Genomic DNA, 22,356 nt, shown 5'->3' with positions numbered 1-22,356 from the left:
TGAAATAATACGAGTTTACAAAGGTCATGGAACTCTCTTGTCATTGTCAATTGATTTTGAGGTAGAATCTTATAAAACTTTCACATGATATTAAGTCAAAAAATGAGCAAATGCAAAGAACCATTGTCTTAAGACGGTGTGTTATAAATTTCACATTAAAAATAAATGGAAAGTAACAAAGAGTTTATAAAGATCATATGTTAATACTCTCAATGTTAAATGATTTTGAGATAAAACTCATAATACTTGCACAAAAGATTTATCAATTCATGATGAGTTTCATTTTTTCTGACATATATATTTTTTTTTTGTGAAATTGCCACAACTTAGACTCTTTTCTGGACAATTTACTTCTTCGTATAAAAACGAATTTTTTTTACCATATTAGAATTCTTTAGTTATGAGTTTATCATTAAATCACTGGAATTAGTGACAAACTCTTAACTAAATAGTGCTGATATGATAATATTTTTATTTTATAGAAATAAGTAAATCTCCTCCAAATTACTCTTAATTTCTTCCACCTCCTTTTTTTTTTTTTGTTACAGTGCTGTGTAATTGTGTTAGATTTAGACATGTGAACGAATAGCTCATTGATTCCACGGCGATTTCTTCCGAATCTGATATCTATTACGCAATGTCAACTATGTACAGTTTTTTTTTTTTTTTTTTTTTCTGCATTAGGTTATTACTTATTATTTCATTTGATGCTTTGTTTGTACTCCGAAAACTCCGAACCAAGTTGATCTTCTAATAATATAAAATACTTTCTTCCTTAATCAATGATAATTTTATATTTTTTTATGGCCGGATGATTTTATAGTTGCATCCACTTATTGTTCTCACAGCATAATTTATTTATAAAACAAGTTACATTACATGCTACTTAGAAAAAAATTGTATGCTTTATTTTTTTAGGGCAAAATTTTATATGTTTTATGCAAGGATCGAAATACCGTTACCGTTACCGTTCCGAGCTTTCGAATTTACTGGTAACCCCCCGTACCGTAAAGGAATACCGGGGGAAGCTGGAAAAAAAAGGAAACCGGTACCGTTGAACTTACCGTTACCGTAGAGGAATACCGTCAAATACCGTATTTACCGAGAGGAATTCAGAAAATAAATATACAAAAAAACATACAAAGTTTAACATAACCATAATCATTACAAAAAAAATCATAAACATGAACACAAACTCTAAAATTAAAAACAATTCATAACAAATTCTTCATAAATCAATAAACAAGTTCAACATAACCTTAGTCATCACTAACTAATAAAAAAATTACAACATAATTCGGATTAATTACAAAAAATTAGAATCATGAACACAAACTCTAAAATTAAAAACAAGTCACAACAATTTCTTCATAAATCAATAAACAAGTTCATCATACCCTTAATTATCACTAAATAATAAAAAAATTACCAAAAATTCGGATTAATTACAAAAAATTAGAATCATGAACACAAACCTTAAATAAACACTACATTTAAGTTCACAACTATCAATTTATACTTAATCTTCAAGAATTATCAAGAAATTTGAAAAATTAAACCCAAAATCATTAAAAAAAAACCTTAAACACGTCGGGAAGCTCACGGGAAAGGGGGATTCCGGCGGGATCTGAGAAGAAATGAGCTATGTCGCGTCGGGAAACAGGCGGTTCGGCGGGATCCGGACGGGATCTGGGAAGAAATAGGCTAGCTCGCGGCGGGATTTGGGAGAGAAGAAACCGGCTTGAATGGCTGAATTTTGGGGGAATCCGGGATTAAATACCCAGTTTTTTTTTTTTTTTTTTTTTTTAAGTGAACCGGACCGGGAAGTGAGAACCGGGTTCCTATCCGGATCCCAGTCCGGTTCCCCCGGAATCACCGGAAACTTCCGGTTTTGGTGGTTCCGGAGCCGGGGTCTTCAAAAAAGGGGGAACCGGACCGGTTCCCCCGGAATTTAAATCCTTGGTTTTATGGTTTTCACACTAAGTTTTTATTTTATCCCTCCGAAAATAGTTTGCAATCTTGTCACACACCGTTTTATTAAACATTACTAAAAAAATCAGCATCCGCAAAATTAATGTCACAAATAAAATATACTCTCTTGTATTTTCTTCATATGTAGCCTTTACATGGTAGTTGAAGAGTCGCTAACTATAAGCGCATGTTCAGTACTAAGAGCATCTCCAATACTAATATTATATAAAAAAAAATTAGCAAAATAGTTAACTTAAACGTTTGGGTTCAGCAAAATAGCCAACGTGCCGTAAATCTTAGGTAAATGATCAATACATTTTATTTACAAGTGTATTTTTATAAAAATACCCATAAATAAGTTCAATTTTTTTTGGGTATTCATGGGTATTTTTGTAAATATACGCATGTAAATAAGTGTAAATAAAATGCAATTACTATTTACCTAAAATTTACGAAACGTTGGCTATTTTGCAAAAATAAACATTTAAGTTGGCTATATACCTAATTGACCCATATTATAATTGGTATAATTTTCACACCAAATATAATGTAACTTTTACACCAAATTTTGATTTTACTCCAATGCTACAACACCAAACTTTATATTAAAGAGAATATTCTAAGAATATGTTTTTAGATTAATTTTTTTAATTTAATTAGTTACTAATTATATATAATAATGTAATTATATTTTATTTATTAATTATGTGTAATATTTAGTATAAATTGATTATATTTAAAAATATGAAAATATAATTATAAAATATTTAAAAATAAATAAACTTCATTACATAGATAGTACAACATTTTTCTTGAGTATAAATAATACACCATTAAAAAACATAAATATAAAAATTTCATATTATTAATTAAATTAATTACTATAAAAATAAAAAAATACATAAAAAATTAGCATGCTAGATTATTTAAGTTGTATTGAGTGAAATAATAAGCTCTAAACAATTAAAAAATAATTATTAAATGTAGATTAACTAAAATATGTGTTTTTAATCATAGATTTTCACGTACGATTCCTTTGAGAAGGGTGTGATACCACCACCTATCAGGCCCGACGAGTCGTCCACGAAAACAAACATTTGAAGAAGAAAAAGAAGCCAAGCCTGGTACAATTAGTTGTAATAGTCGGAACCATCCCATCATAATATGATATGGTAATTCAATAAATGTCCGTCAACGGCATTCTTCATTTTTCATAAACCGAGGTGCAGACGAATTCTTATTTTGACACAAGAAAAGGTTGTGTAAAATTCCTAATCTTGTGTCAACGACTCGGAAGACAAATAACCCCTTTTAGAATGTCTTGTTCTTCTCCTTCATTTTTTACTTGAGTTTTTATTTACCGCTTTTTTATAATATGTTTAATCTAATTTGATTCGGTCTATGACTGAAAATAGGGACATAATCATACCCCTTCTAGTTTGATTGAAAAAAGAATACTAGTAGTTTCCTATCAACCGGATGACAAGAAATTGATGGAATTCTATGGCTATATTTCTCGAAACAAATTGCAGGAAAGTGCAGTTGTCGATAAATCAACTATTATAGAAACATTATACCTATCAAATTATAATAATACTTAAATATTTGGTGTAATTTTGACCCCAAATGAACAGTATTGCATTTGGTGTAAAAACTCTGAAACTCTATATTTGGTATAATCTTGACACCAAATAAACACTGTTCATTTGGTGTCGAGACTATACCAAATATAGAGTTTCCGAGTTTTCTCCAATGAGATGCTCTCACTACTCTGTGATTCTTTAATCCGATTTTGGCACTTTTTCATCATTTATAAAATATACCCTCGCATACAATAAGCACCCTCAACTACAGATGAGATGTATTTTAATAATTGATCCAATAAAAAAATTAGATTATATCAAGATTGTGAATCTTGTGCAATATTAGCACATGTATTACTTGTAACTTTGTTTTTCAAGTATTTTGACGTATAAATTGTGTATCATACGGATGTAATAATTATGGTGGATTAAAAATCATAATCATCCCTCAAAAAAAAAAAAAAAAAATCTTAATCTTTGTGTTTTTATTTATTCAAATAGTGAGTCTCAGAGCGAAAGTAACACATTGACGATCACAATCCGATCGCCTCTAAAACCAGTCCCCAAATTGAACTCGACTATTTTATACCAGTAAAAAGTTTTGAAACCGGAGTATTTTTAGACCAGTTTAAAAAACCGGACGGACCAATCAAGACAAAACCATTTTAAACCAGACCAAAACCTTGAAAAAAATGGTTGTCCAATGACTCCAATCTAATTTAATATTTTGCACACCCAACATGAGGGTGAACAGAATCCTTAATTTGTTTTCTCGACTTTTATCAAAGTTGAATCCTTTATTTTACCCTCGATGTTGAAAACGTTGTTTTATTTTTCTTCCCAAAGCTAAAATACTTTCTTAGGACGATAAGTCGTCTCAAAGATGAAGCATTTCATGACGACTTGGTCGTAAAACACTATAAATTTTGGGGGAAAAAAAACAAAAAAATAAAACTCTTCATATTTTTGGTTAGTTTTGGTTTGTTTTGAAGAAGTTAAGAGTATGGCCTTTGTGATTTGGTGCTGTCCTATATAATTTGAGTTACTATTCCACAGCTTAAGAATCTGGAACCAACTACGAGACCCAATTCAAAAGGCGACAACACAGTGCCTATAGCTATATTTCGTCAATATGAATGAATTTTCACAAGCAAACCAACCTAGTTATATATATATGGACAATTAGCACGCATATAATAATAGGTCTGACACAAAACCACGTCCCAATCGAAAAAATAATTACAATTACCAACTTCACCAAGCATGAACTCCTCTTGAAACACCTAGTGTAACAGCAAGCAAGGCCAAGATGGTCTGCAACAAGATTTAACTGACATTAGACTACATATGACCAAGTTTTTCATGTCGCATTATAAAGATTTAAATTATTAAGTCACTCAACTCATGTATGTAAATTGTCTGAAAACCGACGTTGGTAGCTATATTAGTGTACATGTCAATAAGCGAATTTGCATAAATTCTTATTAGGTCTTTTATTTTTTGCGCAATTTTTTCCGTTGTCTAAAAAATGACCCAACGTAACACCATAGCCAGTCAATATTTTAGCAACAAGCTGATATGCACTGGTATTTTCCTATTAAATATACTTTCCTAAATATTCAATATTAACCCCTAACTTATCTACTAGTTAATTATAATGCCTTCAAACTCCTAGGTCCTAGCACTAGCACAACCCTCACTGAAATTACAAAAAAAACTAACTTCAGCGGGCTCCTGAATTTACATATATACCAGGAACTATTTTTCAACATCGTTTTATAAATTACACAAACTCGCACAAGTAACCGAAGTTCAAACTAACAGTTAGTTTTAAAAAAAATCGAGCAGCATGGTTATCTAAGTTTATATGTTATATAAAACAAAGTGGGTCACTAAGTGAATACTTACACCTATTGTGCAGGCAACAAAGCCAGGCTTCTCTCTGTAGTCCACTCTTATGCAGAGCAAGATAAATGTTCCAACGTACCACGGAATGCCTCCAAAGAAAAAACCAATTATAAACCTTTCACACAAAAGAAAGAGAAAACGTCATTTCTAATTCTCATACCCGTTCTTTGGTTGAAAAAATTAATACGCAAGTCTATTTTTTCAAACGCCCAACGAGATCATAAAAGAATGGTTATAACCAAAGCTCACATACTTTGTTTTTTAAAACTAAAAAACTGGATGTTAAAACACTATCCAGGAACATATCAAGGAATTAGACTTTTATATGATCTCATTAAATAACAACTATAAGAATAACTAACTCTCCTTCCACCAAATATATATATATATATATATATATATATATATAGAGACTAGAAATTTAAAATCATCGCAGTATAACTCATGTGATTGAAAACATAAAAGAGCTTGGAATCCATTTTTTATCAGTCAATACACTTCATCCCTAAAGCACCGTTGGCTCTTTACCCGAGCTGATGAGTATAACAATGGTGTTTATAAAAACATCAGAGAAAAGATCAGAAATCGAACTCACAGAAACCAGCCAAGACCGAGTCCACAGCAAGGAAGACGAGGTTCTCTCACGGGGTGTCCCTCAACAACAGCATAACCTTGAATCACGAGAACAGAAACAAGAATAACATGATTTACGAAAACAACATATAGAACCTTTCTTTAGCTCACATGTCTGACATCAAAATAAAAAAAAAATGTGACATCCCTCAAATTCGTACTCTTTTCCATCATCCCGTGAAACCTTACAAGATAAGTTTTCATTTCGAGCTCTAAAGCACACAAAAAATGGCCGGAACTTGTTGACTTGATCTGAATTAACCAGAATAGAGGATCCATATATACACCGATCAACATCCATGGGAATTTTGTTTTTCAAGCGTTAGATTACTAATTATCAGCCAATCACAGTCCAATTCAAAAACCCTAAAAACGCAAAATAACCTAAAACGAAGTACGGCAACCAAAAAAAAAAGGATTTATCAAGGATAACCGGAAGCGAACCTGGTACGGTTTGATAAGCGTGCTGATAGTGAACGTGAGGGTAGCGAGGGTGACCGGTTACGCCGGGAGGCGGAGCCGGCTGAGGAAAGCCGACGACCGGCTGAGCCGGTGGGTGCTGAGGTGGCGGATGGTAGTAATTGGCAACGCCCTGAAACGTGCCGTAGTACTGGCTCTGGCTCTGGCTCGGCTGATCGCCGACCACCGCGTCTCTGCTCTTCGATTCCTCGCTCATTTTTTCAACTAAGATTTATTACTCGGAGCCGATTTAGAGTCTTTTCAAAGTCTACGATCTTACACTCTTTCCTCTTGTTTCTTCGAATGTTGTTGGCGATTGGCGGTGGAAAAGGAAGAAGCTGATCTGGCATATTGCCCGACCCGAATTATTGTTGGACTATCAGTTGGGCTTTCAAAAGTGATTTTCCAGTTGTTGTAATTGCTTTGAGTACCCGTTTTTTTTTTTTGTATTTTATTATAAGAATCGCGTTTTTAAAACTGTTACTGTGAAAATAGCATTTTTTAAGTTATAAACAGTTAAACTATACCATGATCATAATGACCAAATGCACATCCTTAATTACTCTTTCTTTATTTGACTACCGCATTGAACGGTGAAAATAGGAGGAGCAGATATAAGTAAGATCATCCCAAGATCGTAACCTAGCTCAATTTTAATGGCCGTTCAAAACCATTCAACAATGAGGCTAGTGCTATCAATCGGGTCGGCCGCTAGTAAGTTAACCTGCCCGATTCTCTTTTTTTAGAGGTTTTGGGACGACTCAACTATTTTCGGGTCCGTTGAATGACTCAAGCCCGATCCGACCCGAACGCTCAAAAGTTTTCAATTCAAGCTCGGTCTGAACCTTAATTAGGTTCGGTTCGGGTCCAATCCTTTTCATAATAAAAAAAAAATTGTGTTTAAAATTTATATTCTTTTGTATAAAAATATTTTTGACACATATTAAATTTTTATTATCTATTATATAATTTTTTTCTACTAAAAGGTTATAAATAGATAGTAGATACACATAAAAACTATCACCAATGTGAATAGGTACAAATATCTGAAAGCAGTAGTGTCAGAATTAACAATGTCACTTGCAAAGGAATGGACAATAAATATCATGAAAACTTGTACCAAACAATGTCACAATTATTAAAAAAAAAAAATCAAAAAATTGGCTGCTTAAGCCACGGAATGTGTAGCAATTTAAAATTGGCCAACCTTTCGTTAATATGCTGTAAATAGCCATATTGCTTACGTGGCAGCTTATTAATTAAATTAGATTTACACTTTTACCCTTATTTAACTCGCAGAAACCGAATAGGGAAGTTTTCAAATTTGAAATTTGAAATTTCCTGCAGATTATGAAAATTAATAGCCCATTTATTGTTATGTTTCTGAAAGTTTCTAGCGTTGACTTTAGGTAATTAGTATCTATTTTCGTGGTTAAACTCTGTAAATATATTCTTCATTTATTGATATTATGTTGTCTTCCATATATTCATAATTTCCAGAATTTTCGTGCTCAAAATATTTCCAGAATTTTTTTTTCAGTTCAAATATACTATAAATATACTGTAAATAAGCTTCTTATTTACAATGAATATACTGTAAATATGCTTTGTATTTACAATGAATATACTGTAAATATCCTTCTTATTTACACGAATATACTGTAAATATGTTTTCTATGAAGAAAAAAAAAAAAACTGTTCTTCTTATTTAATCATATGTCTGTCTCTTCCTACGCGGACCTCGGAGGTCACCGGCAGCGATGGTGACTTGACCGCCATCAAAATGGCGGCGTGAATCTCCAAAATCGGCTTGATGCTCAAACATGACTGTCCTCCAATTTTCGATTATCCTTTCGGCGCCAGAGAAGAAGATCGTCACGCTCCTCCGCCGCCGTGCCCTAGGTCGCCGCGAAATCCCGACCTAGAACCTAGGTCACGCCCTAGGTTGTCGCGCGCCTCATCCTCGCTCGCTCGCGGCTTGGATCTTGGATCGGCTCGTGGTCGCTCAACAACGCTCGTGGACGCTCGGATCTGCGCTTCCCAGCCATCGCCGGTCGCGATCTCCTTCGCGCGCGCTCTCCGACGGTCCGACGCGACTCGATCTCCGCCATCGTCGGTCGCGGCTTCCCTCGCGTGCGTCGCCAACCACTCCAGCTTGACCCGGTCGAGGATCTCCTTCTCAGGCGCGGCTCGAGTACCAGCCTCCATCTGCGATGGACTCGTCATCGAGGTCTGCAAAAATCGCTCCAACAGATTCGTGAGAGGATATTATCATTTGAGGTTCTTCTTTTTTTTTTTTTTATGGAAATTGATGTGGGCGGTTGTGTGTGAACGCATCTACACGGTTTTAATTACTTCCTAGATTTTCGCGAGCATTAATAACGAAATATTTGAGCTGATTAATAACGAAACTGGGCGGGAAAAAGAAAAGGGTAGTCTAGTCAAATTTTGGCTGTTAATAAATCATCCGGGCTATTTACCACTTATTTACAGAACGTTGGCTAAAAATAAATCGGCTATTTTCAGGAGGCTACTTAGCTTAATTACCCAAAAAAAATTACATATATCCCAAACAAATAACTAAATTGCAATTTTTCAAAAAGAAAACAAAAACAAACTTGCAATCCAGAAAGAAAACTTTTGTTCATAGTACTAAAATATGTAATATGAAAATTCTAATTTATTTTCTTATAATTAAGGAAACAATGCTTTGAATATTGATTATATAACCATTCTATTATATAACAGTGCATTTTATAATATACAACGTTAGAAAAATTGAATAACATGTTACTATATATTAATCCAGCCATATACCACACTTTAAGGTGGGAACATCTATTGTATTGTATAGGATTTAATTGAGTAATCAGCGTCCGAGACTTTAGACGGCTCGTCCAAGCTGGCTTCCCTGACGTTTTCCTTCATCCAGAAATCAATGAGGCCGACGTTGAAGAACTCGAAGTCAACGTTGAATTTCTCTCTTGCCTTGCCATCCAAGTAAGAGCCTACGAAGACTGTCTCAGAAAGTCTCCAAAACCAAGCTGCGGATCAGAAACCGGAGAGAAACCGCGGCCGAGCCGTCCGTAGAGAGGCGCTCCCAGGCTTCGAGGTGGCGGAGAGCTATAATCTGCTGCGATTCGGCGTAGGTTGAGAGAGCTCTCGGTGAGCCTGGTCGGTGAGGTAGATGAAGTTTTGTTCGCCGAAGAGCTTTTTTCCGAAGGGGTGTTCGATGAGAGTGAAGGCGTCGGATCGGACATTGGTGAAGATCTTGTGGGAGAGATCAGTGTCTCGGACGAACGCGATGAATTTCCCGAGGACGTAGTTGGCGCTGATTCCGTGAGGGGATGACCTGGCGGTTTCTGATTGGAGGTTCCAAAAGCTTGTAGGGTCGCGGACCAATGAGACGGCGTTGCCGAGGAAGGGAAGAACGAAGGTGGGACCGGGGAGAGAGCGTTTCTTCTCGATGTAGACCATCTGTTCAAAGAATATCACTGTAGTAAATCTTGCAGCAAAACTAGCCAAGAACCCTAGTTTTTCTTCCAGTGCAAGCAAAACCAGGAAAAACAGTAAACCAGCAAATCAAACGCGGAAAAGTGAATCGACACACGTTTTACACTGGTTCGGCAATGTGCCTACATCCAGCAATGAAGATCACGATCACTATCAAGAAATCCTTACACACTCGTCCTCACTTTTTCCCCAAATTGTGTTTACCCTTACAATAAGTCTCTCAAAAGTGTTTCCCCGAGTGTTTTCAACAACTAACCGAAAATTAAAGTTACAAACAGCCTCACTACATCTCTCTCTATTTATACAACACATGAGACTCATTAAAACCATCCGAGCAATCCTAGCCGTCGATGCCTTGCACAGGAAGCCAACTCAGCTGAGATGATCCAACGGTCTGCTGCTGCACAAGCTGAGTCTTTGATGAAGTTCCATGACTGATTTCCAACAATCACCAATAGGACTAGTGAGCACACGTACCAGGTACGAAGATAGAGAGCCAAAAGCTATTGAATTATTGAACATTATTAGTATTATTAATGCTAGTATTTGTGAGTTTAGGATTGTTTGGACTTTGGAGTTTAATTTATAGTTAATGATAGGAGTGCCAAAGCTGAATTTGTTATGAATAGCGTGTGGGAACAGATAAATTACTTGTCGAAAATTAGAGATTTTTTTGTTTGTACGGAGAGTCTTAGGTTTGGGTTCTGACCCTGAAGATACTGATCTCAGTGTTGCTTTTCTCGCTAAGAGAAAAACCAATGACTTTGTATGATTGGAATATCCACACAGATTTCGCCTTGATTATCTTGTTCTTGTAGCAAGCGATTTCGCGGAGATCTCATAATCACGGAGATCAACAGCAGAAAGTGTTCTGGCGTGAATGAACTCTTTGATCTTCCCTTGGCTGAATCGGCGGAGAAGCCTGGGACCTTAGCCGTGCCCGAACCAGAACTTTCTGTGTAAAGCCTCCGTTTTTGGTGGGCCAAGTGATCTGATAGACCTCGTTCGTCATAGCGCCTTTCTGGTGAACCAAGTGGAGGGGTTCCACGTCATCGAGCTCGTCGCCGTAATGAGAAGCCACATACTTTATTATGCTCTCCAATTCCTCTGAAACACTCCCTTTCACATGCCCATTTATCTTTATTGCCATTCCTTATTCCTCTCTCACCAAAGTCTGAAAACAAAAAAGTATTGCCGGCAGTGATTGTCACCGAAGCGGCCTTTGAAAAGCTTCTGATGACGAGCTTCCAGCAGAGGAAACAGCGAAGGAATCAAGAAGATCAAGAAGATGGGCGCCAGAGATGATGGGGCTTTTCCTCGCCATTGCCGATTCCGATTTCGTCGGCTTCGGAGCCGAGAGCGAGATTGTCTCGCGAAGAAGAAGAGGAGGTTACAACGCTTTCAAAGATTCAATCTTTGTTGCAGCTCTCATCTTGATACTGGCGACGGATTGTGGTAGCTTCGCTGGAGAGGTTGGAGATGAATCATGGTGGGGCTTGCCGGAAGAAGATCTTGAAGCCTTGACACGGCGGGACTCGCCGGAGAAGGGAACCTTGTTGGCCGTGGCACGGCGGGACTCGCCGGAAATAGATCTCGAAACTTTGACACGGCGGGACTTGCCGAAAATAGATCTTGTTACTTTGACACGGCGGGACTCGCCGGAGAGGATCTCGAATGTCGACACGGCGGGACTCGCCGGAAGAAGATTCTTGATGAATGACACGGCTTGAAATCACCGGTGATGAATCTTGATAAAAATCACTCCGAATGTCCGATGCGTCTCCGTCGATGAAGCTTTTCCGTCGATGAAGCGATGAAGAGAAGAACTTGAAATCGAGAAGAAGAGGCGCTCAATATTCGGAGGTAAAAGGAAATTGACCTTCGTGAAATTCCACTGAGCTTGTCGTCGGAGATCTATTCCGATCGTCGAGGAATCGGGGATGACGAAGTGGATTTCTCCAACCTAGAAAATCGAATGCGGAATTTCGCTCTGATACCATATTACATTTCTAGGTTAGGATAGATATAAATTGGATTTGAGAATTGGGGAGAAACTAACTCTCATATTGAATGATTGAGAGTGAAAATGTTTATTCCAATCTTAATGAGAAAAGTACAAGTATAAAGCTTTATATAGCCATGAACAAACTAAAAGAAATAAAGGAAAATACAATGAAAGAAATAAAAGAAAAACAACATGTCGTACTTATCGTTTAATAGACATAAACGACACCTATGGAAAATATTTGATCTCTAATAAATAATAAGGGTATGTGTAGTGTTGCCCAGCGACCTGTAACTTAATTATAAGGGAAAATTATGAAAATATCACTTTTAGAGTGTAATATTTATGAACAGCGGCTATTAATCCTCTAAAAAATAGTTTTTTTTTTCTCACTTGTTAAGCATTTATTTTTATTATAATTAAATTATAAACAGTAAATAAATTGATAGAGCCCATAACAATAAGCAAATCAAAAATCAAGAAAAATAATTATTTTTAATTTAATAAATGATATTTTCGTACAAGACACCTTAAAACTAAATAATTCGTACGGAATGAAACCAGCGTAGTTGTATTTTTATTAAATAATTCGTACAAGACACCTTAACTAAGAACATCTCTTGTTTAGGGTTGAATTGAGTAATCACGTGGCATAGTTTAGAGATTATCAATCAATATTATTTAGTCTAAATATTATATTATAAATATCTTTGTGTAATTATATATGTGGTACGAGGCTACGAGCCAACAATTACCAGATGATAAAACCCCACTCCCCACCACAGCCTATTATTACTTGGTTCAATAGTCAACATCAACTCATGTAATGAGGCTGCAAATTGTATTGCTAAGACTCGTCTTGAACGCTTAGAGTTTGATGTGTGGTGTTTGGCAAACCCTGTGTGACTGAAACCTTGTATTCTAAAGGATATTAAATCCTCAGTTGTCGGCTAATGAAATCAGTTTTTCCCTCAACAAAATAGTCAACATCAACTCTTTCAAAGAATTCAAAAAATCCCATATTTAAAGATATATTTACTTTTCCTTTTTTCTCTCCTTTTTTTTTTTTTGATAACTCCTTTTTTCTCTCCTTAAGAGGGTCAAAATGATCGGATATTTTTTGTTTCAAAGAAATATTTTACTTATTTGATTTGCACCACCACGTCACGGACAACTCAAAAAGAAATTAAAAAAACATATCCTCCAGCAAAGAATTGTTGCTCTGGTGAGTAAATTAACCAACCGACACATCACGTCACATCACATTGTCCATTTTGCCCTCCCCGCCCATTGGCGTCGTCGACGAGAGAAGGGAATCGGGTGCATCGCCGGCGCAGGAAAACCTTGCAGTCGTCCTTAGGGCAGATGGTGGGGACGTAGACGATGTCATCACAGCCGTCCGATCTGTCCCGCTCGAAATCGAAAAACGAGGAAAACATGGCGATGAAAAGGACCAGGTGGTTTAGCGCGTACTTCTGTCCAACGCACTTGTGGGCCCCAGCTCCGAACGCCAGAAAGTTGCGCTTGAAAACCCGGTCCTCTTGCCTCTCCTCCGAGAACCGGTCCGGGTCGAACCGCTCCGGCTCGGTGAACCCTTGGAGACACGACTCGAACGCCGACGGAAACACGATCGCTCCTTTCGGCACCGTGTACGTCTCCGTCAGCGGAAAATCCTCTGCTGCAATGTGCGGGACCATCGTCGCCGGAGCTCGAAGCCTCACAACCTCGCGCGCCACCGCATGCGTGTGCTTCATCGCCGAAAGCATCTCCGCCGTGATCATCGAATCCGGCGACCAAATCCCGTCAACTTCCTCCCTCACTCTCCGCAGAATCTCCGGGTGAGACTCCAGCAGAACCACCGCCCAAAGCAGCGACGACGTGGACGCGTCCTGAGCCGCGAACAGGAAGTCGAACAAATACGACCCAATGTCGGCGTCCGAGACGTTCGCCGGCTCGTCCGACCCGGCTTCCTTCGCCGCCGCGGCCTCCCTGAGGTTTTCCTTCATCCAGAAATCAACGAGGCATGTCGGCCGATCGGCTTCCGACATCCTCGCCCGGCTCCGCTCGGCGCAGACGGTTAGGGTTCGGACGAGGCGGTCAACGGCGGTCCTGGCTCTACGGAATGCCGAGCCGGGGAGGTCAACGGGAAGCTTCATGAGGCCGACGTTGAAGAAGCCGTAATCGGCGTTGAACCTCTCTCTCTCCTCGCCGTCCAAGTACGGACCGACGAAGACCGTCTGAGAGGTCTCGAGATTCATGTCGCGGACCAGAAAGCGGAGAGAAACCGCGACCGAGCCGTCCGCGGAGAGGCGGTCCCAGGCTTCGAGGTGGCGGAGGGTTATGATCCGCTGCAGCGCGGTGTAGGTGGAGAGAGCTCTCGGCGTGAAGTTCGGAGCGATCCGACGGCGTACGTCCTTGTGAGCCTGGCCGGTGAGGTAGATGAGGTTGTGTTCGCCGAAGAGCTTTTTTCCGAAGGGGTGTCCGATGAGAGCGAAGGCGTCGGGTCCGACGCTGGCGAAGATCTTGTGGGAGAGTTCGGTGTCTCGGACGAACACGATGAACTTCCCGACGATGTAGTTTGCGCTGATTCCGAGAGGGGATGACCTGGCAGTTTGTGATTGGAGGGTCCAGAACTTGGTCGGGTCTCTGACCAATGAGACGGCGTTGCCGAGGAAGGGAACGACGATGGTGGGACCGGGGAGAGAGCGCTTCTTCTTGAGGTACACCATCTGTTCATAGAATATTATCAAGAAAATAAATGTGCATCCCAAGTATGGCAGTGAAATATGTGACAATATTATCATTCTTCTTATTGGTTTTGTGTATGAAAGTGGAATTTACAGTACGTGTAGAGAAAAAATGAAAAACAAGATGGAGTGTCCGGGAAAAGATCAAGCTTCTTATAGAGAGAAGAGAACTACTACAGAGTTTGGGACTGCCTTTTGTTTTTGCTTTTATGCCGTGTACGGACAGAAATAATATGCCATGCCAATATAGAAGCACCAATGAATCGGATAATCAATATAAATTGATCAAAAAATAAGAAATGGTATTAGTTAAGTTAGGTCCAGTGGTGGGGTCGGAATCCAGCTGGACATGCATGCATGTGAACCCATCGCGCCGTCTTAATTTCTCTCCTCTTATTCGAATTCATTTCTTGTACTAGCCTAAATAATCTCTTCATTTAATTTGTTTTACTTTTTTAAGTTGTTGTTTAGTATAAGCGTGCCGTGCATAATCAGAATTTAGAATAGCTGACTTTTTTTTAATTATAGTGTTCTGGAACTAAATACTTTCATTTTAAAAAATGTATTACACAGAACAAGTCGTCAATCAATTAAAAGACCATAATAAAAAAAACAACACATGAAATCAACAGAACAATTCGTCAATAATTATAAACCTATGCAAATAGACAATGATACTATTTATTTTTCGGAATTACATGTGTGTAAAGACAAAAGTTGCAATCATTATATAAGATAAGATAGAGTTAAAGCTTGAACAAGAGCCAGACTGTACACTTATAATATAATACACGTTTGAAACGTTATTCTTATTCCTTACGAATACTATATCTAAGTGATCTGCGGTCTCAAAGCTTAATATCCAGTAATGCCTCATAAACCACAAATATGTAAGCTATGCTACTTAAATACGCCTATGCAAAAATGTTATCAAGTTCGCCATAGTTTTATCCAGAGCAAATCAGGTTTGAGTTGTGTACGTAAAGAAAATTAATTCAGTTTGATAATTTTAAAAAGAAAAATTAGTCGAACTAAACCATCTGAAACGTTGAAATTGTAATCTAGCCAACGTTTCGTCCAAATTTTCACTCTAGCAAAAAATGATGACGTGTCTTAATTATGTAAGATGTTAATTACTATAATATACTCTACTAGAATTTGCTTACAAAATTTGTAGCTCACGTTTGATCAACCAAAACTTTCGAAGTTAATACACGTGTATATATTTAGGATTAAAAAAAAAATTCTATATTTGGCAAAGTTTGTTATTGAGTGTTTTCTTATTTCTTTCTAATTTTTTGTTAATCTCCGTTGCTTTGTTAATTATGGTAAATTTACATATGTGCAGGTAGAGGTCGATGGTGTTATCAATTGATATTTATTTTCTTTCATTTAATACGCATTTAATACGGTGTTATTCACAAGCCGATCAAATTTTCAATACGAATTTTCGAAGTTAATACACGTGTTTTAGAATTTTTAAAAAATTATATATTTGGCAAAGTTGGTTATTGAGCGTTTATTTATTTCTAATTTTTTGTTAATCTCCGCTGCTTTGTTAATTTCAGTTAATTTCCGTTTATTTTACGCACGATAAACTTCGGCTGGCTGAAACGTTGACTAGTATTTGATTTCTATGATTTATGTTACATAAGTGTATTTTCGATATTTTCTAACCGTTTATTTCTGTAAATGGCTATATTACAAAATTTACCAAACGTTGGCTAGATCCTTAAAACCATGTTTGAAATTGGCTACGTTGCTAGATTAACCTTTTAAATTTTTTTTCTTCGTAGTTAGCACTTTTATTATTATTATTATTATTTTAGTCTTTAGAAGAGCTAGACATACATGATTTTCATTATTATTATTATTATTATTATTATTATTATTATTATTATTATTATTATTATAATATATAATACATGTATTGGAATTCTAAGATAGCTATCCAATAATTAAGACAATGTACTCCAATGAAGATAACATGAAGAGCTGGCATGAGTTGTGCTATTGTGTTATATTTTTAATAATTGAGTAGTTGAGCTATAATTGAAATTGTGAGTAATCATTAAACTAGCTTCTTCTTATTACTTGCATTTTCTCTAGATTTTTTTTTTTTTTTGACATATTTTGACATAAAATTGTCATAAATATTTTTTAGTTAAAAGTTGGACGTTATCAAACTTATAACTAGTTTTTTTACAGAGTTATAAGCAATATCATATAATGTAATATATTACTAAAATAAAAATATTTATCAGTTTTATAAAAAAAAATTACATTTTTAACATAGTATTTGATTAAATAATTAGAAATGCTGTTAAAATAAGGTTTAAATTTAGTTATGTGCTTAATTTTATGATTTTCATCGGAAATGCGAACCAATATATTAGTTCGAAAAATGTAGAAAATTGAATATTGTAGACCGAGCATTATAGGTATTCACAAAATAAGAATGAATGCGTAACAAGGTATTGTAAGAAAACAAAAATCGAAAATAAGGTAACCCAAGTACTTTAGAAAAAATTATTATACCAGAAATATGACCGTTTAAATTTTTATTTTACCAAAATGCATTAATTGTTTATAATTCCAAAACTATGACTATTTATTAACAAACTTGTCAATAAACAGATGTGTTTATTGATAAACTTGGTCATAATTTTGGCATTAAAAATGATTAATGGATTTTAGTAAAAAAAAAAAAAAAAGTTTTGAATGGTTATAGTTTTTAGAACTATCCCAAAAAAAAAAAAAAAAAAAAATCCAATGTAGAGGTAATCAGGGCCTAATGTGCAAAGGATACAAGTAGCGCATGCCATAAAGAATCAACGTGAAACTTGTATGGGAATTTTTTTTTTTCTTAAACTAGTCGCATGAAAGAAGTGTATAAAGTTTTTATTACGAAAATAATAAGTTATAAAAAAATATTTTTCTTGATGTTTTAAAAAAAATATTGTTTATTATATTGGACTTGATTTAACTCTACTATTGTTTACCATAATCATTTATGAGAAAAAAATAATTATTTGCACTTTGAAAAAAAAAAAAATTAAAGGATTAAAACACCTACTATTTTGAAATGCTGCACTTTTTAAATGCTATTTCTATAATTTTCCTACAAATAGACGACATACTAACCACTCCTCCAAAGGCTAGCCGAAGGGTTCAGCTCTAAGGTCGGGGAAGTGAAGACTGAAGAGACTCAAACTCTCTCTTAAGACTGATTGAAGACCAAACCGCTCTCTTGGGACCCCCAATGAGTCGATGATTCCGTTCTCGAGTCTTAATACCTCTGTAAGTCAAATGTATAGAGAAAGTAACTTCTTCCCAAGACAACGAGTCCGATCGAGGATCTCATCCGATCGCAGTCATTAGGGATCAATTCGCCAATTGATCTAGACCTACATAAATGGCCTACATACATGTCTATTTGTGAGCTCTCCCCTCATAGTTTGATGTTTTCAAATTTAAAAAAGATTATCGAGTAGAAACCGTGCGCTAAGCGGACTAATCATATTTTGTAAGAGATACATCAAGTTTTCTAGTTCATTCTATAATATAAACCTTCACGGTTCATTCCATAACACAACTTTTCAGGGACAACGACCCCTAAACAAAAGTCACAATGTAAAAGATACATATAGTTTTCAAATTCTGATAGTAGTGAGGTTAAAAAATCAATTAAAGATATTTCCGCATATTTGAACAAATTTTTCAATAAAAAAGAATAATTTCCGAAGATAAACTACATAGAAACAACAGCGTAACGCTGAAAATACCCTAATATGCAAAGTCATAATAGGCAAAGATATTAACAAGTAAAAATAATATGACCTAGTACCCGAATGCTAATTGCCTTTTTACAGGCACGACAAAATTGCTGAGGAAAGGGTAAAACCTACAACACATATAATCATGGAACCAAAGACTAATAAAAAGAAAACACTAGTCCCTAACCAAAACTTTTTCTTCTTCTTTTCCTTGTGTGTTTCTGACTTACGTATCAGACTTCACACTTTGATTCCTACGCCGAAACAAGTCCCACATATGCGGCGAACAATGCCAATACAGATGATATTATATACGCACCCGCTACTATCTTCGGTTCCGTGACCCCACACAGTTCAAAATGGTGATGAATTGGCGCCATTCGGAACAATCGACGACTGATACCAAAGAAGCGTTTGGTTGCTCGGATATACGAAAGCTGAAAGCAATCACAATGCAAAGAAAAAAAGAAGTGAGAAGAGTTCAGACTAAGAGTACTCACACGCGGAAGGGTGGTTAATTAACTAACCTGCATAATGACCGAGACAGCTTCGATGACAAAGACACCGGATGAAATGAACAACGGAAAGAACATTCCTGTACAAGCTGCCATGGAAGCTAAAGCTCCGCCGAGTGCCAAGGACCCAGTATCACCCATGAACACAGATGCTTTGTATCTGTTGTGCAGGAGAAACCCAACACAGGCTCCGGCCATTGATGATCCGAATATGGACATGTCTGATTTAGAATTTTCGAACAAATCATCACTACAAGCTAAATTTAATCACCGACCAGATTTGTGTTCAGCGCAACAACAATTGTTTCTGGTTCAGTCGGATTAGGGGCTCTAATCCTAACAGAAACTGACCTGGACATATTGGAAGCACCGCAATAGACATTCCTGCGAAAGCCAATGCAGCGGTCCCACCAGCAAGACCGTCGAGACCGTCCGTTAAGTTGACCCCGTTTCCCATGGAAACAAGACAAAAAGAAGTCAGAATTAAGTACCACTTGCCCAACTGAATGAGACCCAATGGCGCAGGAAGTGGAACCAGCATTTTCCTGTGTCACAACGTGAAAATCACAAAAACTTAAAAATATATACATGAAAATGAGCTATAATAAATAAATAAATAAATAAGAAGTGATGCCCGATCAGATTAATTAAAAAGTACACTGTACATGCCATAGGGTGATGAGAAACTTGCAGTAGTCAGCCAAAATGAAAAGCAAGCCCCAATTGCAACCTGAAAGTCGTAACACGACATTGTCAAAAACCAAAAATGTACGTTTCAGAGAAAAGTAATCGATACTTTTGACGCAACCGAAATTCTCACCTCTAAGAGAATTCTAATGCGCGCAGATAAGCCACTGCTGTGATTTGTTACCAAAATGAGGACATCATCGACAAGGCCGATCGCACCAAAGGCGAGAGTAGTCGCAGCGGCTATAGAAACTTCGGGAGAAGGCGAGCCGGCAATGACCTTAGCAACAATAACACCTATCGGCACGAAGAATAATCCTCCGAGAGTCGGTGTCCTCTTCTTCACGGAGTGCCTGGAAGGGCCTTCTTTCCGAATGATTTGGTACATCTTAAGGCCGTAGAGTAAAGGGACACAAACATAACCGGCACACGAGGCTGATATGGCTGATATAAGAAAAGGTCGGGTCAAATGGAACGGTGCTAAAGGTATCCTTACGATCCGCCATGCACACGAATCCACGAATAGAAGCAAGGTTGTCATGAAGACTATAAGCCCTGTATTGAGCAAAGCTCCGTGCTTGATCCTGCAAGTCTCGGCACGTAAAGACTTGTTATTTAAGAATTTAAAAATCTTAAATTGTGTACAGATTGTCTACACTTGGTATTTTCTACTAACATAATGATAGTGCAGTGTTAAAAAAAATCCAGATAAGTAAAGACCATCAAACGTGTTATAAATTGAAGATGATAAAACACTAGTATATGAAAGTCAAGAACCACAAAGATATACATGAAAAATCCAAGATGAGAAAAAAACTGCCGGCAGAAAAACCAGAACGTCGAAAAATAGGTTCTGGAGAGTTCGAACAGTGGAAAAAGCGTCCATGGGAAAGTGATAAGTGGAATTCCAAAAGCTATACACGTCAAGCACAACTATGTCCCTGTGAATATCAAATTTATTTCACCATGGACTGTCCAGGCCGAACCAAGCCAATTCGGGTCACCAAAACTCCAGCATAACCCGAATAAAGGCCAAACACAAGTAGAGAAGACAATGCAGTGGAGCTACATGTCTAAATGAAAAGACGATTATGATTTACAAATATTACAAAGCAGTGCTGATAAATGAAAAAAAAAAAAAAAAAAATCAGGTAGGAATTGCAACAGAATATATAACAAGCTGTGTATTTAGCTTGATCTCCAAGTTTCCCGAACTTGCCTGTATCTCTTATGGCCTCGGCCAACCGATCCGAGACGATGAGCAGCCAAGCTAATCGCGTCATTGTTGTTCGTAGTGGTTGAATGTGTAGGCAAATCCACTTCGGTGAGTGGATTCACGAGATACTCGGCATCACTATTTTCGCCTTCGCTGGAAGATACAACCGGACTCCTTGGCTCCTCATTGTGGCCCAAATCATCAAGCAACGGAATGTCAAACGAATTCTAGGGCACAAAAAATTAAGCACCTTAAAAATTAAAATTTAAAAAAAAAAGGAAAGAAAATCCACTAGTGTCTATGATTCTGTATCATTGTGTTATTAACTTATTATTATTCATTACAAACCTAAAAAATAATCATAATCTTACATCGTCGAAAGCCTTGAATTGGGTATGTCTGCGTCGAAGACCTCGAACGCGTCTTCGCTTGTTTGATCGAGAAAGCTACAGAAGCAGAAAAAAAGAATAGAGCTTGAACAACAAACCAAAGAATAAATTCAAACTCCCAATCGATAATCGTAGATGATTATAAACGACACGTGCGATAATATAAAACACGTACCTTAAGAGCCTGTGAGAATTGATTGGGGTTTATTGCAGACAGCGAAGGAATCGAGGAGCGAGAGAGAAGAAGAGTCGGTGGAGGAGATAGGTTGGGAATATCGAATGGACGAGACTGGAAATAGTGGGAGTTGAAAGGCATGATTTCAAACGAAAATCGGATCCTGGAAAGTGGTTGCTGAAGAAGAAGAAGAATAAGGCCATGCAAGAAGGTGAGTCATTAAGAAGGCTGAGTCGGATCTTCTTCTTCTTCTTCTGCTGTTTTTATGCAGCTTTGGTTCTAAATGTAAAATGAATGGAAGTCCAAATTCAAAGCTAGAAACAGAGAGGAAGAGAGCGAAAGTATTTGCGAGAGCGAGACCCTGGTTGCGCTTCCAAATAACAAACACTGTGCAGATTTTTTTTATTAAATAGCCTAAATGAAAAAAATTAGACAATGTACATCCAATATATCATTTCAAAAGTAATCGTGTAATTTTTTAGTTAGACTTTAAAGCAAGAAAATAGTTATGTGTGATTTTTTGACTTTTTTGTGGCTAGAAAACTTTATTTTATATCTATTTGATATTGACATGAAAAAGTTGTCAATATTCAAGATTTTTTTAAACTGAAATGGAATAAAGGGCTAATGAAATATACCCTTGATTTATTTTGCCTTAATATCTCTTTTCTTTGGTAGTTGGTACGATAATATAGTATCATGTCGCCATCTATATACCACGCGTCACACAACAAGAGATGAGCACTAAACAGCAAGAAATATTTCTATCAAAATATTAT

At 36.9% G+C, this 22,356-nt stretch overlaps 3 protein-coding genes across 4 annotated transcripts; all 3 read right to left on the bottom strand.

Annotated features, from left to right (window-relative positions):
• Positions 1–4,642: 4,642 nt before the first annotated feature.
• RPL18AA (60S ribosomal protein L18A-1) lies at positions 4,643–6,886 on the bottom strand. The gene is made up of 4 exons (XM_089625014.1): positions 6,540–6,886; positions 6,058–6,133; positions 5,463–5,577; positions 4,643–4,868 (listed from the first exon to the last, which is right to left on the bottom strand). The coding sequence occupies exons 1-4, from the start codon at positions 6,769–6,771 to the stop codon at positions 4,809–4,811; spliced, it is 483 nt and encodes a 160-aa protein (XP_089481140.1). The 5' UTR covers positions 6,772–6,886; the 3' UTR covers positions 4,643–4,808.
• Positions 6,887–13,051: 6,165 nt separating this feature from the next.
• On the bottom strand, positions 13,052–15,022 carry LOC149386412 (cytochrome P450 710A11-like). Its single transcript, XM_089625111.1, has one exon. The coding sequence runs from the start codon at positions 14,874–14,876 to the stop codon at positions 13,323–13,325; it is 1,554 nt and encodes a 517-aa protein (XP_089481237.1). The 5' UTR covers positions 14,877–15,022; the 3' UTR covers positions 13,052–13,322.
• A 3,429-nt stretch (positions 15,023–18,451) lies between these two features.
• Positions 18,452–22,308, bottom strand: TRANS11 (translocase 11). 2 transcript variants are annotated; one of them, XM_089625112.1, is made up of 8 exons: positions 21,578–22,096; positions 21,385–21,459; positions 21,017–21,240; positions 19,931–20,381; positions 19,776–19,840; positions 19,462–19,655; positions 19,123–19,331; positions 18,452–19,032 (listed from the first exon to the last, which is right to left on the bottom strand). In XM_089625112.1, the coding sequence occupies exons 1-8, from the start codon at positions 21,716–21,718 to the stop codon at positions 18,850–18,852; spliced, it is 1,542 nt and encodes a 513-aa protein (XP_089481238.1). In that variant the 5' UTR covers positions 21,719–22,096; the 3' UTR covers positions 18,452–18,849. The 2 variants fall into 2 exon arrangements, 1 of the variants encoding a protein (XP_089481238.1); XR_016301196.1 differs by having other exon boundaries at positions 18,894–19,032; positions 19,769–19,840; positions 21,578–22,308.
• Between the last annotated feature and the right edge of the window lie 48 nt (positions 22,309–22,356).

This window comes from Urtica dioica, chromosome 9, assembly GCF_054948205.1.
Source record: "Urtica dioica subsp. dioica isolate 48M chromosome 9, U.dioica_male_clone48M_v1_H2, whole genome shotgun sequence".
Lineage (NCBI taxonomy): Eukaryota > Viridiplantae > Streptophyta > Magnoliopsida > Rosales > Urticaceae > Urtica > Urtica dioica.
The sequence above is the reverse complement of the archived record's forward strand: the minus strand, read 5'-3'. Positions and strand labels throughout refer to the sequence as shown.

Excerpts from the sequence above, each read along its gene's own strand:
- RPL18AA (XM_089625014.1), bottom strand. The coding sequence starts at position 6,771 with ATGAGCGAGGAATCGAAGAGCAGAGACGCGGTGGTCGGCGATCAGCCG. Across the intron at positions 6,134-6,539 it reads CGCTTATCAAACCGTACCAG|GTTATGCTGTTGTTGAGGGA; the intron begins GTTCGCTTCCGG and ends TCGTGATTCAAG. Across the intron at positions 4,869-5,462 it reads TTGTTGCCTGCACAATAGGT|ACCATCTTGGCCTTGCTTGC; the intron begins GTAAGTATTCAC and ends ATCTTGTTGCAG.
- LOC149386412 (XM_089625111.1), bottom strand. The coding sequence starts at position 14,876 with ATGATAATATTGTCACATATTTCACTGCCATACTTGGGATGCACATTT.
- TRANS11 (XM_089625112.1), bottom strand. The coding sequence starts at position 21,718 with ATGCCTTTCAACTCCCACTATTTCCAGTCTCGTCCATTCGATATTCCC. Across the intron at positions 19,656-19,775 it reads TTCTCATCACCCTATGGCAT|GAAAATGCTGGTTCCACTTC; the intron begins GTACAGTGTACT and ends GTTGTGACACAG. Across the intron at positions 19,033-19,122 it reads CTGTCTCGGTCATTATGCAG|CTTTCGTATATCCGAGCAAC; the intron begins GTTAGTTAATTA and ends GATTGCTTTCAG.